This window comes from Excalfactoria chinensis, chromosome 5, assembly GCF_039878825.1.
Source record: "Excalfactoria chinensis isolate bCotChi1 chromosome 5, bCotChi1.hap2, whole genome shotgun sequence".
In the NCBI taxonomy this organism is placed as follows: Eukaryota; Metazoa; Chordata; class Aves; order Galliformes; family Phasianidae; genus Excalfactoria; species Excalfactoria chinensis.
This window is the reverse complement of record NC_092829.1, coordinates 54,977,456-54,992,570: the sequence shown is the minus strand read 5'-3', so window position 1 is coordinate 54,992,570 and position 15,115 is coordinate 54,977,456. Positions and strand designations below refer to the sequence as shown.

The 15,115-nt window shown below is 55.2% G+C and overlaps 3 protein-coding genes across 3 annotated transcripts in view; 2 read left to right on the top strand and 1 right to left on the bottom strand.

Annotated features, from left to right (window-relative positions):
- Positions 1-1,167: 1,167 nt before the first annotated feature.
- LOC140252774 (mas-related G-protein coupled receptor member H-like) lies at positions 1,168-2,338 on the bottom strand. Its single transcript, XM_072337829.1, has 2 exons — positions 2,237-2,338; positions 1,168-2,103 (listed from the first exon to the last, which is right to left on the bottom strand). Exon 2 carries the CDS (start codon positions 2,083-2,085, stop codon positions 1,168-1,170), a length of 918 nt encoding a protein of 305 aa, XP_072193930.1. The 5' UTR covers positions 2,086-2,103; positions 2,237-2,338.
- Positions 2,339-3,108: 770 nt separating this feature from the next.
- On the top strand, positions 3,109-4,227 carry RHOD (ras homolog family member D). Its single transcript, XM_072337830.1, has 5 exons — positions 3,109-3,252; positions 3,346-3,433; positions 3,559-3,668; positions 3,873-3,977; positions 4,060-4,227. The coding sequence occupies exons 1-5, from the start codon at positions 3,109-3,111 to the stop codon at positions 4,225-4,227; spliced, it is 615 nt and encodes a 204-aa protein (XP_072193931.1).
- A 676-nt stretch (positions 4,228-4,903) lies between these two features.
- The window catches only part of KDM2A (lysine demethylase 2A), a 32,703-nt gene continuing 22,491 nt past the window's right edge, over positions 4,904-15,115 (top strand). The window contains exons 1-3 of the mRNA XM_072337645.1: positions 4,904-5,019; positions 5,349-5,376; positions 6,028-6,132. Coding sequence (XP_072193746.1) covers positions 5,000-5,019; positions 5,349-5,376; positions 6,028-6,132 — 153 coding nt within the window. The 5' untranslated portion in view covers positions 4,904-4,999. The remainder of the gene's footprint in view (positions 5,020-5,348; positions 5,377-6,027; positions 6,133-15,115) is intronic.

Genomic DNA, 15,115 nt, shown 5'->3' with positions numbered 1-15,115 from the left:
AGAACACTGCCATACCCCTCTGCTTTTTGGGAATGACTGACGGACATGCAAGAGGGACGAAACCCATGCAGGGTTCGAAGCCCCCCCACCCCCTAACCCCTGGGCAGCCCCTCCCCAGCCGTGCTTCCTCGTGCTGACAGCAGACACCATTCCCACACTCCGGCCCGCGTGTGCTGCCAGCCCCCTGAGTGCCTGTCCCCACTCTCGTGTCCAGAGAGCCCCCGACCTCACGCCCTCCACCCCAGGCCATGCAGAAGAACGAGAGTCAGTGACAGAGCAACAGCTTTATTTGGGGGGCAGACTCGGAGATGCCCGCAGCGGAGCGGGGCCCGGAGGCTCCGCAAAGAGTGCGAAGCGGTCGGTAATCCTCGGGACTGCGGCCGCCGGGAGAACGGGCAGCAGCGTTCTCCGCTTTCCACGCTGGAGGGCAGCAGAGCCCCGCGCTCCGCATCGACCGGGTCAGGAGAACGCGGGGACGGAACGGGACCGGGTGGGGACGTGGAAGGGGTGGGGATGAGACGGCAGTGGGGGTGAGGGTAGGGATGGGAATTAGATCGGGATGGGTACGAGGATGAGGATGGGATGGGATGGAACGTTGATCGGGATGGGAATGAGTAGGACGGGAACTGGGATGGGTACAAGCATGGCTGTTGTATGGGATGGGGATGAAGGTAGAGATAGGATGGGGTAGGAAGAGGATGGGAATCAGTGAGGATGAAGATGAGATGAGATGAAGATGAGGGTGGGGACAGGATGGGGAACGGGGTGGGAAGGAATGGGATAGTGAGGAAGGGAAAGATATTGGGATGGGGACAGGAATTGGGAGGGGAGGGAATGGGGCAGAACATGACTGCACAGGGATGATAATGGGGTGGAGATGGGGATGAAGATGGAGACAGACATGGCAGCAGGTCAAGGATTGGGATTGTGAGAGGGATAGGAATGGGATGAGACAGGGATGGGAAGGGGGAACGTATGAGGATGGAATGGGGACATGGAAGGAATGAGAATGGAATGGAGGCAGACAGAAGTGGAACGGGACAGGGGTAAGGGTAAAATAATGACCATGCAAGGATACATAATGGCACACAGCCATGGGAGGGTGACTGCAGGCCTAGCCGTGTGGGTGTGGGCATGCAGCTGGGACAGCACAATTGCATTGGGCTCTCAGGCAGAGATCACAGTGACCCCGGTATCCTCGAAGACCCTCTGGAAGGCGGCCTGGAGGGATGCCAATGAGCAGTGCCTCCTGCCAACACCCACCAGCACATAGATGAAGGGGTTGATGCTGCTGTTGATGCAGGCGAGCAGGTAAACCACCTGGTGATGCCCAGGTGGGTCAGAGCTGAAATGCTCCATGAAATTCCAGACGCTGAGGGGGACTCCAAAGAGGAGGAAGAAGAGGACTGTGAGGAAGATGACAATGTAGAGCCTCCTGTGCTGGCGCTGCCTGGAGCTGCACAGCACCTTGATGAGCAGGATGATGTTGGAAATGACCATGGATGGGGCAAAAAGGAGGAAGTTGAGGATGTACATGGCAATGAGTGCCAGACGGCACTGCTCTTGCAGGCGTAACAGGCACAGGGATGCCACGGTGGTGATGACAGTGATGGAGAGCACCCATAGCAGGGCACACACCATGGCTGAGAGGTGCTGGGGGCGGCGGCAGCGGTACCAGAGTGGGCACAGGATGGACACACACCTCTCAATGCTGACGGCCGCCAGCAGATACATGCCCATGTTGTGGACAAATAGGGAGAGCAGGAGGAGTGGTGAGAGGTGCTCCACTGGGATGGGCAGCATGGAGCAGGAGAGGTCTTTCAGGAGGTTGAGCAAGGTGTAGGTGAGCATGAAGAGCAGGTAGGTGAAGTCAGCCACGGCCAGGTTGAGCACATAGACGGTGACAGGGTTCCTGCGGATGCGGCAGCCGAGCAACCAGAGGACGGCCCCAGTACCCACCAGCCCGCACAGGCTGATGAGCAGTGTGGCCCCATCCACAGCTGTATCAATGACATCCATCTCACACATGTTCTCTCCAGCAGCCGTTGTCAGTGCAGGGGACGGGGTGTGGTGGTTGGCTTCCATGGCGTGAGGTGGTCCCGGCTGCAGGCAGAGTGGGGCATCAGTGGGATGGGGCAGCAGGCAGGGTGGGGGCACTACGGAGGACAGTAGGGAGCAGGGAGGCTGCAGGGGGGGTGTGGGCACAAGGCAGGGTGTGGGTTTGCCCCATCCCTACCTTTCCAGGCAGCAGCCCAGGGCCGGTCCTGGCAGGGCTCTTTCGTCCAGATGAGGAGATTTCGGGTCTCCGTGTTCCCAGAAGACTCCCTCTGGATGATGGCTGCTCTCCGGGTGCCACCACAGGACCAAGTGAGGTGGCAAGTAGTGCTGGGCAACCCAGCAACAGCGGCTGCAGCACCAAGCCTCTGCCCTCAACAAATTTCAGTTCGTCTTGATGGAAAGGAAATGTTTCGTCTGAGAGAATACCCCTGAGGACAAATACTGCAGCAGCTTCATCTTACTGTGAAAGAATCTCAGTGCTTTTAGGTTTCAACCTGATATCTCATTAAAGTGGCAATTACCACCTTCCTAATTGTTTTATTGTGCTGCCATCTCCTCCCCTACTCTTCCTCAATGTTGGCATCCTTCTGAGATTGTTCATTACTGTCTGCATTTGCCTTCAGCTTGCAGGCATGGCATGACCACCGTGGCTCATCCACACGCTGTCACACAGCAATGGGGAACTTTGTTTTGGGGCCAGAATAGGGACACAGGGACATCATGAGGAGCATCTCCCTTCCCAGAGGGTACCCAGGTGCTGTGCACCTACTGGCCCCAAACCAGCAGTAGGACAGAGCCAAGGGTGGCACTAGCAGGCACTGGGACAGGCCCAGAGGAGGGACGCAACTCTGCAGTGCATCACCTGCTGTGACACAGGGTGGCACTGGCAGGGCCATGAGTCACTCCAGCCCTCCACCCTGGACTTTGCCTCTTGTGGATGCTTGGGGCAATAAAACTGGGAGCAAGGAGGGAGTGGGACAGGGGTGGGGGCCAGGTGCAGTGCTCAGGGCGGCACCGTGCCTGTCCCTACATCCCAGCCCATTGCGTCCCATGCAGCCGCTTCCCAGCAGTCAGAGCTCGGCCCTGGGGCCCTCCGAGCCCACGGTTGCTGAGATCAAAGCCGTCGTGGTTGGGGATGGGGGCTGCGGGAAGACATCTCTGCTGATGGTCTTTGCCAGAGGGGATTTCCCCAAGGTGAGGGGCTTCTCGCCCCCGCCCCCCCAGCAGCACTGGGATGGGGACTCCAGCCCCAAGGACCTCCCCCGTGCCACCTCCTGTCCCCACCAGGTCTACGTCCCCACAGTGTTTGAGAAGTACACGGCCTCCTTCCGGATCAGCGGCAAGCCCGCCAAGATCCACCTCTGGGACACGGCAGGTGGGACGAGAGGGACAGCCCTGTGCTCAGGGTGTCCCCAGATGGCACCCCCTGGGCTGGGGACAGGTGGGGTTCCTCTGCAGGGAACCTGTGTGTGATGGGTGGGCTCTGCTGGGGCACCGCAGGGCAGGAGGACTACGACAGGCTGCGCCCGCTGTCCTACTCAGACACCAACGTCGTGCTCATATGCTTCGATATCACCAGCCGCAGCAGCTACGACAACATCCTAACGAAGGTAACGAGGCGCTGCAGCTGCTCCCACCCTGTGAAGGGGGCATGGAGCCAGGGCTGCTGCACGCCCCGCTGTCTGTCCTGGCATCTGTCCCTATTCCTGTCCCTCTGCTTGTCCATACGCCTATACACGTTCCCTGTCCCACTGTCAGTCTGTCTCTCTCTGTCCCGCCTGTCCCACCCCCGCTCCCCATCTCCCCCCCCACAGTGGTACCCAGAGGTCAACCACTTCTGCAAGGATGTTCCGGTGCTGCTGGTGGGCTGCAAGACCGACCTGCGGCAGGGCCACCACCAGCCCGTCACCTTCCAGGAGGTCAGTGCCACCACCCGCTGCACGAGAGACACGTTCCTTGTGTGTGCGTGTGTGTCCCGAGGCTCAGCACCGCTGCCCACAGGGGGAGGCCATGGCCCGGCAGGTGCAGGCTGCAGCCTACTTGGAGTGCTCAGCGCTGCACCAGGACAGCGTCAGGGATGTCTTCATTAAGGCCTGCACCATCGCACTCCGTGGCACCCGCCGGCCCCGCCGCAAGAGGTGGCCCCACAATGGTTGTGTGCTCTGCTGAATCCCAGCACTGTGGGGGCTGCCACCAGGGCAGCCCCGCTATGCAGGCCAAGGGCGGCCCCCAGGGGCTGGGAACTGACTTGGGGACCCCTGAGCCCTGCTGGACAGGGCAGATGCATCCCCATGCTGTACCAGGGTGGGGTGGTATTAAAGTTGAGAGATCATCGGCGTGACGTGGTGTTTGTGGGCAAGCCTTGGTGCATGGACGGGATGGGGATAGGCTGGGAATGGGGTGGGAATGAGATGAGTTGGTATCATCTCATCATCTCGGGGCAACCTGACCCGGCGCCTGATGCAGCGGGTGGCAAACACCCCCACACACCCACGGCCGGGGAGATGGGAATCCTAAGGCTCTGCGATCTCTAGGGACTTCAGAGCAGGCGCCCACCCGTGCATGAATGGCACTACACGTGTGTGCACTCCCGCACGCACACAACCCGGCGCGCGCACAGCCGCCCGCGGGAGCGCGCTCACCCGGAGAGAGAGAGAGAGAGAGAGAGAGAGAGAGAGCGCGCATGCGCGGAGCCGTGTCCACGAGGGGTGTGGCCAGCGCGCCGTCCCGGAGACGCGGCCAGTGAGGCGCCCGCAGGCGCGCGCATGCGCACTTTCACTCCTCCTCTCCGGCGGGGCGGGGCAGGAGGAGCCGGGCACGGTATGGCGCATGCGCACGGCGTTCCCCTACGGAGGGGGGCGGGATGGGAGGGGGAGCGGGCCGGCGCAGGCGCAGTGCGGCGGCCGAGGCAGTGTGTATGTGAGGCTCTGACGGGTTCAAAATGGCGGCGGCGGCTCCTGTGTGAGGAGGGGAAGCGCGTCCCGGGCGGGGAGCGGGCGGGCGGCTGGCTGACGAGAGGGAGCGGGCGGCGGGGAGCGGGAAGAGGGCTCGGAGGACGGTGCGGAGGACGACGAGGGGGGCGGCGGAGGACGAGGAGGCGCCGGGACGGAGCGGGCCGGGTGCGGGGCCCACGGAGCGGCTGTGGGCCGGCGGCTGGCGAGGCTGTCAGCGGGGGCACGGGGGGCGGCGGGGCCGGGGGGGCGGCGGCGGCAGCGGGGGGTCCACAGCGCTCGGAGCCTGACCCGGGGCTTTCTCCTCCGTCTGCTGTGTTCGTGCTTTGCCGGCGGCAGGAGAGGACAAAGGCGCAGGAGGGACCTGGTGAGCCACCGGCGGCGGGGCGGGGAGGGTCCGGGGGCCGAAAGTTTGGGGGGCGGCGGGAGGCGGTGACAGCTCCGGGGGGTGACAGCCGCGGGCTGTGGGGAGCGGGGACGGAGCGAGGAGCGGGGACGGCTCGGTGGTCCGAGCGTCCCTTCCCGAGGAGCTGCGGGGGGCTGTGGGCTTTCTGCCGCTTTAAAAGCGGAGGTGGAGGTACTGCCTGACGCCGCCGCATCACGCAGGTTGGGGTTTGAGCGTGGAACTCCTCCGGGCAAGTGCTGCGGAGCGGGAGTTGTGCGGAGGGCTCGGTGCTCCGTTCCTGGCCTGGGATGCCCCCGGGACGGTGGCCGTGTCCTGGGGAGGAGCTGCTTCTTTAACACGCAGCCCTGTTTTGTGGGCACCCGGCAGCTCCCTCGGTGGCTGTAGGTGATTAGCAGCAGGCACCCAGTCTTGTCCTCAGCAATGGTGCCAGTAGGAGACCTGCTGCATTATGGACCCACTGTCTTACAGAACAGCCTACAAAGTCATGCCTGAAGTTAGAGATGGAGTGTTAGAGTTGGGGTGGGCTCATTGCTATGCTCCTGTTCAGGAAGGAGGGAGGTGGGTGCTGTGTGGCCCTATGCCCTGCCTCACTGTTTCCCTCTGGTTTCCAAGGAGGAAGAGGACGACGACAGCAGCCCTGGAGTGTCCTTCTCGCTTTCTTCAGAAGAGTCGGAGATGGAGCCCGAGGAAGAAAGGATCCGTTACAGCCAAAGATTAGTCAGTATTGGCCCTTACCAATCAAATTATTGGTTCTACTCAGCTGAAGGATGAAAAGGCTTTCACGGGCAATATGTTTAAACAACCAAACAAGCATTGTGATGGATGGCTGCGGGTACTGGAGGCCCGCTTTGTGTGATTTGTTTTGCTGAAGGGCACTTGTCTGCTGAGCTCTGTGAGAGGGCAGCTGGGGGATGGCACTGGGGCACAATGTTCCTGGAAGGGACTGTATGGAAATATAGCATGAGTGTCTGTGTAGCTTCTGGTGCAGCAGGTTTCTTCTGAGTGTTCGTAACAGCCAGGGAAGCTGCAGTAATGTATATGTCGTCATGGACTTGATTTGAGTGTTCTGCAAAATTGGAGAAAACCAGCTTTGGCTTCGAGCTCTGATTTGCTTGTGCATGTACAGGTATCTTCTGGTGTTTGTGTTCATACGGAGTTGTTCTAAAACTTGGCTTGTGGTTGCAGTGCAAGGGGCTGTTGCTCCATCACCAGCAAGTTGATCTCGTGTTGTTTTGAGGCAGTTGTAAGCCGTATAGGAAACTCAAGCACCAGCTCTGTGATAGCTGAGGCTGTGATAGGGTCTGTCTGTGAGTCACCGCAGCACATGCGTTCTCTCCTTCAAGGTGCTGTCTGTGAAGTTAAATCCTTATCCTTTAATGCTCTGACACCACTCAGCATGAGGCAGTGCAGCACTCTGCATTAAGCTCTGTCCTCGAATACAAGTCATTGTTGCTTCTCTGCTGATGTGTGCCTGACCACAGGTGCTGGGATGGAAGGCCTCTGAGTGAGGACAGAAACAGTTATTTCAGCCTGTGTGGAGAGAGGGTGGTGCGCAGGCACCTGTGGCTTGTCTGCAGACCTGCTTTGCTAGAGGCTTGCTCCTTTTGGAGTTGATTCTTTTTGGTCTGCTTTATGGCTTTAATTCGGTAATGCTGCCAAAAGCTGTTGTCCTACCTTTTCCTGTTACCCTTGTTTCTTTCCATGACTGCATGGCAGTCAGCTCAAGGTGCTGAAGGCAACCACCTGTAGCCAGCATCAGCTTCCTTTGGGAATGGGCTTTGGGTTTTGGTTAAACTATGATTGTAGCTATGCATTGGCCCTGCTTAAGTAACTCAAAACAGCAGGACAAAAACAAGGCTGTTGAATGGTACTGGCTGCCAGGAGTACCGGTTTAAAGAAATGATTGTGAGCTCACAAATGAAAGCTGCAGGAAGAGTTGCTCTCTGAGTGTACCTGGCCCGAACTCCAGTAGAACACACTAAGCTGGATCAGTGGCTGCACGCTGTCAAGCTGCGTGTTCAAGGGGCTTGGGAAGGCACATGGGCAGCAAGCAGAGGATGAGGCTCACCTCAGCTTCTGTGGCCTCGTGCTGTCCCTGCTGGCCTGCAGCCCAGAGGAGGCATGGCCCCAGTGTTTGAGGTGAGGTTTAGTTTGTGCTTTGCTCTTTGTGGGAGCCTCCTGCTTGCAGTGCTTTGACGAAACTTCCATGTTGGAGGACCTTGCAGAGATGTTTGGTTTTCTTTTCTTAGATGCGTTCTCCCATCTCTTTATCCAGCTCTTATGGTTTATTTGAATATCATACTCTTAACGTACGCACTGATCTTGTGAGTTGGTTTCCATTTATCTGCTTTAATACTCTTAGATGGGGGGAGAAGGTAGATGGTAGTACAGTACACATCTGTGCTGCTGTGAACAGTGTTTGTCTTGTGTGTGACTGGCAGCAACAAAGGAATAAATATGCTCTTAAAACCACATCCAAGTGTGATAGTAGTCCCATCAGGCAAGCATCCTGAATCAGAATAGTTGATCAGTGGTGAAGAGGCTGGGTTAATTGCATTGGCACAATGCTGCACGTGGTCTGTCAACAGCAGGTTGCTGCCCAGTGTGCCAGCGAGCTGTTCCGACTGCACCTCTCAGCGCGTCACTCTGGCCTTAAAACTTGGCTGGTTCCCTTTGGGGTGTAGAGATAGTGTCAAGCATTTTGTTTTGTTTCTAGTGAATTGTGCTCTTTGTTTTAAGTTACTGTGCTCTTATTCAACTGAAGTCTGATGTGTGTCAGTTTTTTTTTTGAACAGATTTGTTGGTGGAAGATACAAAAATTTGTCTGTCACTGCTCTGCAGCACTGCAGTGAAGCAGTACTACAGAACAGGCTTGAGGTGCTGGCTCTGTAAGCTGAAGATGGGTGTTTATAACACTTCATGAAGGGGCTGAAACAGCGTGTTGTGTCCCGAGGCTGGGATGGTAGTCCAGCCTTGGCACTGAAAGCCACAGTCCCTCTGTGATACCTGGGAGTGCAGCCTGTGCATGGTGAAGCTGGGCACATGCTGGAGCCAGAGCTTGTTGGAGGCAGGAGTGGGAGATGGCCACCACCCCAAGGACCAGTCCTGCCTGCTGGGGTCTGTAACGTTGCCAGGTCAGCAGTTGTTATCTCAGGCATGGTTCCAGGTAGGACAGCGGCCTGGCAAAGCCTCCATCTGCATTTGCCTTAGAGGCTGATGTCCGGGAGCTGAACGCTGCTTCAGGGGATGCGGGATCACACCTTAGATAAAAGTCATCAGGAGGACGACTGATCCAAATGGCTGGCTGGCTCCCACCTCTAGCAAACCTGGTGAGACTGGAGAGGTGGCAGCCTGCAGCAGGGAGGCTGGGTGGGGTAGGAACCTCCTCAACCAGCTCAGCTGCTAGAGAGAGCCTGCAGTGCAGCCACACCCTCCACCACTGAGCTCTGGCATGAAGCTGTGTGCCGCCGAGGCCCTGGTGCTTATCCGTGGCTGCTTGGTGGCACTTCATAGCAGCCACTGAACACTGGTGAAACAGATGAAGGGGAATGGGCCGTTGGAGGATGAGAGCTGAGCTACTTGCCGCAGGTGCTGGACCGTGCCAGGGTTATGTGGAACACTGTGCCCATCACTTGGAGCAGCCCATATTCTGCCTTAGCATTTCTCTGCCCTCCGATGGGAGCTTTTGGTGAGATTAGAGAGAAGGCCTGTCCCTAGCAGCCAGAACTTGAGGCCTCTCCTGTAAGCAGCAGTTCACAGACCTGTCCTTAATTGTCACTGTCTATGCTACCCTGGATGGTAGTTCATATGAACTCTGTGTGGAGCCATCAGCTGATGGGTGGTAGGGGTGGGACTTGGGACACTGCTGCAGCGGTGTGCTGCCAGCGTGCTGGGGTGGGCAGTGTCTGTGTGTGGTGGCAACATGACTGACTCTCAATCTATGGTTTCCAAGTTGTCTGTACTGGTGGTGCCAACTGGGGGTGGGAGGGGTGAAGCCAAGTGCAGGATGCAGCCATGGATTGGGAAGGCTCATTTGTCAAACAGATCTGTGATAAAGCTCTAGCCCTTCTCATGTGGGCATCGCCCCAGGGCTGTGAGAGGAAGGTTGGGAGGGTATGTCAAGTGGTCTTGCTGCTTATGCACAGTGAGGTGGCAAGGAAGAGTATGTGTGTTGGGTGAGTGCAATTGCTGCAGGTGCTGAAGCATGGATACCTTTCCTGTTGCCTGAAGGATTGGTCTGCCAGAGCCTGGTGCAAAAGCTAGTCTTAGCCAAACATTGCTTGCTGCTGGGCACACCTCTGTTTCCCAGTCTGGTCTGGGCCTACGCTGATCAGATGATTAATCTCCAGCATGCCTCTGCCTCAAGCTGAAGACACTATGAATGAGTCTTTCCCAATGACCCGGGTAGAATAATTGAGCCCTGAATAATTTAGGAACTCTGTTCAGATTTCTTCTGGGCCAGATGTAGGGACTGAGAAGGGGGAGTTTTGCTCTTTGTCAGAAGCAGGCAGCAAGCAAAGACTTTCTGGGAAGCTTTGGAAATTCCAGTGAGCATTTAGATACTGGAGGAGCCTCACGGTCCCAGGGAGAATGTGGCCCTGAAACCAATGGGGTGTTGTTCTGTGTTGACAGGGAGGGATACAGGAGGTGAGCAGCTCTGCTGACTGTTCTGAGTCTGAGCACACCTTGTGAGCATCCTGGATGTTGCAAGGTAGAACTTGCAAATTGTACCAGTGCCTCCTGTTAACAAGCAGGAGGTTTTCTCAGGGCTAACAAGATAGAGCTATCCACATACCCCCAGTGTATCTTTATTGCTGGTTAATTACATCATGAGCCACCCAAACTGGGGACTGCAGGGTACTGGTTGGTTTCTGGGGAGCACTGATTCACTCGGGGCAGTGCTGGGTGATCTGCTCAGAAGGTGGAGTAACAAGGTAGCTGTTCCTGTGTGTGTGCCCTTCTGCCATCAGTTGCAAACGGTCCTGTAGATCTGAGAAGCAGGCATAGTGGTGGGGGAGAGGAGCTGGCTTTTACTCTGCTCTGTTCAGTGGATCCGTGTTTGTGCGTCTCAGTTGCTGTAGAAACAGTGCTGGTGGTGAGCGGTGTGAGCTGTCTGGGGACAGCACTGTGCGACTGCGTCTTAAGGTCCTGAGGGCTTTGGGAGAGGAGGAGCTGTGCAGTAGGAGGGATCAGTAGAGGGATCAGGTCGCTTCTTGCTAGGGCTGTTATCTGGAGAAGGAGATCCCAACCGATGAGGTGTGTTCTCCCTTTGAGGGAGATACCCGGTGGGGATGGACCCTTCTGACATTGCTTCCTTCTTTGCCTCATCTCCTCACTGATTATAAAAGCCTGTGGGGTGAGGAAGGAGTGAGACAGCACTGTGAAACTTGGAGAGAAAGATGAGAGAGTGCTGGGGAAGGATGAGAAAGCAGAGATGCCTATTTAAAATAATAATAATAATTAAAAAAAATAACATTGAAGAGTCTGGCCTGTGCTGTTGCATTCTGAGGGAGTCTTCATTCCCCCTTGCTCTCTTGTGTACTGTAGCTGGGGCAGCCAGAAGGGAAGGAAGCAGGCTGGCAGTGTGCTGTCCTGTAGGGTTAAGCTGTCTGTGTGTCTGTAACTTTCTGTAGAATGCTATTTCCATGTGTCACTGAGCCCCATTTGAAATAAGGAAGGGGCAAACACTAGACTTCTTCTGAGGCAGAAGGAGCATGTGATGCTGTTATGACCATGTGGAGGAAGGAGGGCATCTGCTTTTTGGTAGATGGTCATGCTGATTGTGTTCATCCCAGTGGCCCTGGGTTGGTTTCCTTCTTTGCAGGCTTCCTTGGCTGATCTGTTTAGAAGACCACATTAGAGTAGCAGGAACTGTGCTACACACCCTGTGCCCAAGCAGTCCAGCCTTGTTTCATGGGTGTGGTTGGTCAGATCTGGCAGTAGGGCTGCTACAGAGCTGAGCCAGGTCCATAGGATTCCCGCAGGGTCAGCTCTTCCCTGCTGGGAAACCCAAGCTGCCTGATACAAAGCTCAGCAGCCTGGTGCAATGTGGGTCTGGAGGATATAGGGGAAGCATGTGTCACTTTCAGACCTGCCTTTTTGGAGAAATTTGGCCTATCTTGTTCTGTTTTTTGCCTTCCCAGACAAAGCAAAACGGGTCACAAAGCTGTTAATGCTCACCTACCTAACTGTGTAGCATGTGTGCTGGGGAAGTCCTGGCAGGGGAAGAGCTGTATACAGTGGTTTTTTTTCTTTGAATTTTGTCTGACGTGGAAAGGGTGAGAGGTAACCTAAACAGATTTGCTCCGTTTAGTTGAGGAATAACAAAGCTTAACTTTTTTTTGTGTGTGTGTGTGGTTTTTAACAGTCTGTAATGCTTAAAAGATTGGTTTTCAGTCCTGGAAGGTAGCATGGAGGATGACTTGATGGTCTTTTCTGAGCTTCCTCACTTATGGCATGGAAACAGGGTCTGTGTGGGTACTGAGGTGTTATGGCCATACCATTAAAGCCATTTGGGAAGGTCGTGCACATAAAGTGGGTGGCAGGAGACTGGAGAAGCTACATCCCTTACTAAAGCAGTGCTAACTCCTTGGGACTGTTGCCAGATGTACCCATCTGTGATCTGATCTAGCACATTCTGCCCTGTGGTTGGCAAGTGTGTGGTGCAGCTGCCAGAGTTCTCTGTTCCCTGTGCCCCTCTTCTGCTTTTAAGCCTTGCTCCAATTTGTCAGTTACTCCTTGTGTACATCCAATTTTGTAACCCAAAAGCGCAAACCAGAGTTCTTTCCCTGCTCATTCTGAAAGGCTGCCAGCTCTGCTTGTGATGGGAATCCCTCCTGAAGCTGCAAAGTCTGGAAGGGCTCCAGCTCTGCTTGGACTTCAGTCTGATCCTGAGCCTGCTGCTGGGAGCAGGAGTGTGCAGCCTGGGATGCACCAGGTCACCTTTGCAGGTCTTGAGAAACTTGAGAGGCGATGGGCAGGGAGGAGGGGACTAAGTCTGCTGGGTTAGTCTGTTCCTCTTGTGAGTGAGTGGCTCTTAGTTGTCAGGATGATGGCCTGGATTGGGCATGCAGTGTCCTTCTCCCTGATATGAAAGGTTTCACATGGCATTGGGGGTGGCTCTTGTGGATAGTGGAGCTCAGTGTAGTGTCCAAGCAGTGTTTGGCATGAGGGGCTCAGACACGAGCATGGAACCTGCCCATCTTGTCCACATCCCTACTCCAACGGTGTGAGGGAGACTTACAGGCAGCTAGCTGCCCTGGAAATACAGCAATAGAGGGAGGGAGAGCAAGGGGTGGTCAGGTTTGATGGAGAAAGAGGCACGTCCTAAGGACAGGAGATGCTGGGGCATCAAGGAGAGGGTGGCAGTGCGCAGGACAGGAAGTTACTAAAGTGCTGTTGGTTTTACTTTGTAAGTGCAGGAGGCTCTTTCAGCTTAAGAATGGCTTGTTCTGTTTTCAAGTGTGACCTTGTACTCATTTTTTTTTCTCTCAAGAAAAAGCTCATGGGAGAGCAGTCTTCTGTTCCCTCACCGGCTGCTGCAGTGGAGGGAGGTGTCCAAGGAACATCCTGAGGAGCAATGCTGTGGAGGTGTTTCTCAGTGCCTTGGAGCAGGAGGGTCAGAACAGAAAGGATGGCACTGCATCTGCCTGTGGGATTCATATTATGCTTCCCATTTCCTACATTAAGCAAATGGTACCCATGAGGGCCAGAAAGCAGTGGTGAAAGACAGCTAGCGTGGCTGAGAATTACTGGCTGGCTGCTTTTGAAGGGTGACCAAAAACTGCCTTTCTTTTGACCCTGTCTGCATCCTGCTCTGGGCTGCTGGTCAGTTCTTAGGAAGACTCAGGATGAAAAATAGCAGCATCCTAACACAGATCACAGAGTTTAAAAAGCAGTATTTGAGTATCACTGCTTGGTGTTGAGCACTGTGGTTGTCCCATAGGGATGCATAATGTGCCTGACTCACATTGCTCTGCCTCAGCTAAGCTTCCTTTGGGACACCAGAGATTCTCATAGAGGCAGTTTTTAGGTGCCTGGTGGTCTTGGTGTGGAAGTGCCATGTCCCTGACAGAGCTGCCAGTTGGAAATGGGTAGGAAGAGCTGTGGAGAAGCTGCAGGCTGCAGCAGAGCAGTACCCAGCTGCAGCAATCTGCCCACAGTCCTGGTAGATACTTTCTCTCCCTGAATGTGTGCTTGGGAGTGCACAAGCCTTCTTTCCCTGTCCTCTCTGCATGCACTGAAATGTTGTTTTTCCCCACCCTGCCAAGACAACAATGGCATGAAAGCACTGAAGCATCTTGCACTAGAGTGGCATTGTATAACTGATGGGAGCCATTTGTATTGTGGTGGTGCTTCTGGGTCCTCGGCAGTGCCTGGGATGCTGTTCTGTAGATCAGAGAAGCTGGGCTCTTTCCTGCCCATAAGAACAACCCAAGCTGAGGGGATCATGCAGCTGATGCTGTGGTGGTAGCAGCTTGAAAGTTAGACTTTGGAAATGGTGTGGCTGGAGGAGACAGTCCCCTTCCTTAGATGTTATGCTTGCAGTATGGGAGTATGTACACAGGTTAAAGGACAAGGTTGGATGTATCTAGTCCTGTTTTCCCCCAAATCAGCCTACTGTAAGCGTGGCTGGCACAGCCTAGTCCTCTGCTCACCTGATTCTAAACGGGTGGGAGCCAGGGACCTCGGGACACAACGACTCCATTCTGCATGTCCTCTAATGAGCCTGACATCTGAAGCTTTTCCCATAGGCTTTTGTCTATGGGAGGGATTTTGGGAACACAGCAAAATTAATGCCTTGGTTGGGGCTAGCAGCTTGGAATGGATCGGTTTTGGAAATGGTAGGGTGAGACTCAGGTACTGCAGGGAGGAGAGAAAGCTCCCCCCGGGTGCTCACTCAGGTTCTGTAGCATGTGAGGCAACCCCTGGGATGGTGGAAGGACTGAGCCAGAGAGGTGCCCTGCTCTTCTCCAGGAGACTGTAAAGGAGAGAAATGGAACTGTGACAGGAGGCACACAGGGATTGGGACACCAAAGGTGCACTCTTGCCCCTCAGCATCAGTGTTGTTCCCAGCTGGGACAGTGGGCTGCTGGATCTGTGGCCCCATGGCTTACCCCAAGGTGAGGGCTGCTGCTCTATGACCTCCCCATCCATCCCTGTCTGGCTGCTGCTAAGAGCGTCTCTAACTAGGGGAAGCTAGCCTGGTGAACACAGAGCAGGCTGGCAGTTATCCGAGGGGAATTAGGGAGCATTCCCACGATGACTCTGCCAGAACACTGCCAGACTCTGGAGGAGTAGCTAGCAGCTGGGGACAGTAATTTCTTCCAGATCCAGCCACGCTAGGAGAGGATGTCTGTCAGGAATCCTGTACAGATGTACTTACAAGACCTTCTGAGAAGAGGGTTGTTCCTCACAAATGAGTAAATCAAACTTGTGTGCCTAAGTGTAACCAAAGATAAAAACTTGAGAGCATTCTGCAGCATAAACTCCTTCCTTTGTCACTTTGGGATTCTAGCAGGAGTTTAAGTTCACAAATGCTGTGCAGAAAAATATTGGTGTACCTGTAAAAAGAATGGGAAACTGATTCTTCTTCCTTTGCCCCAGTTACACCAAGCTGTCTCTCCTTATCCCTTGCTGGTGTTAGTGCTCACTGGGAGCAGATAGCTTGTCTGTTGTACAGTCTGACGTACACAAATAT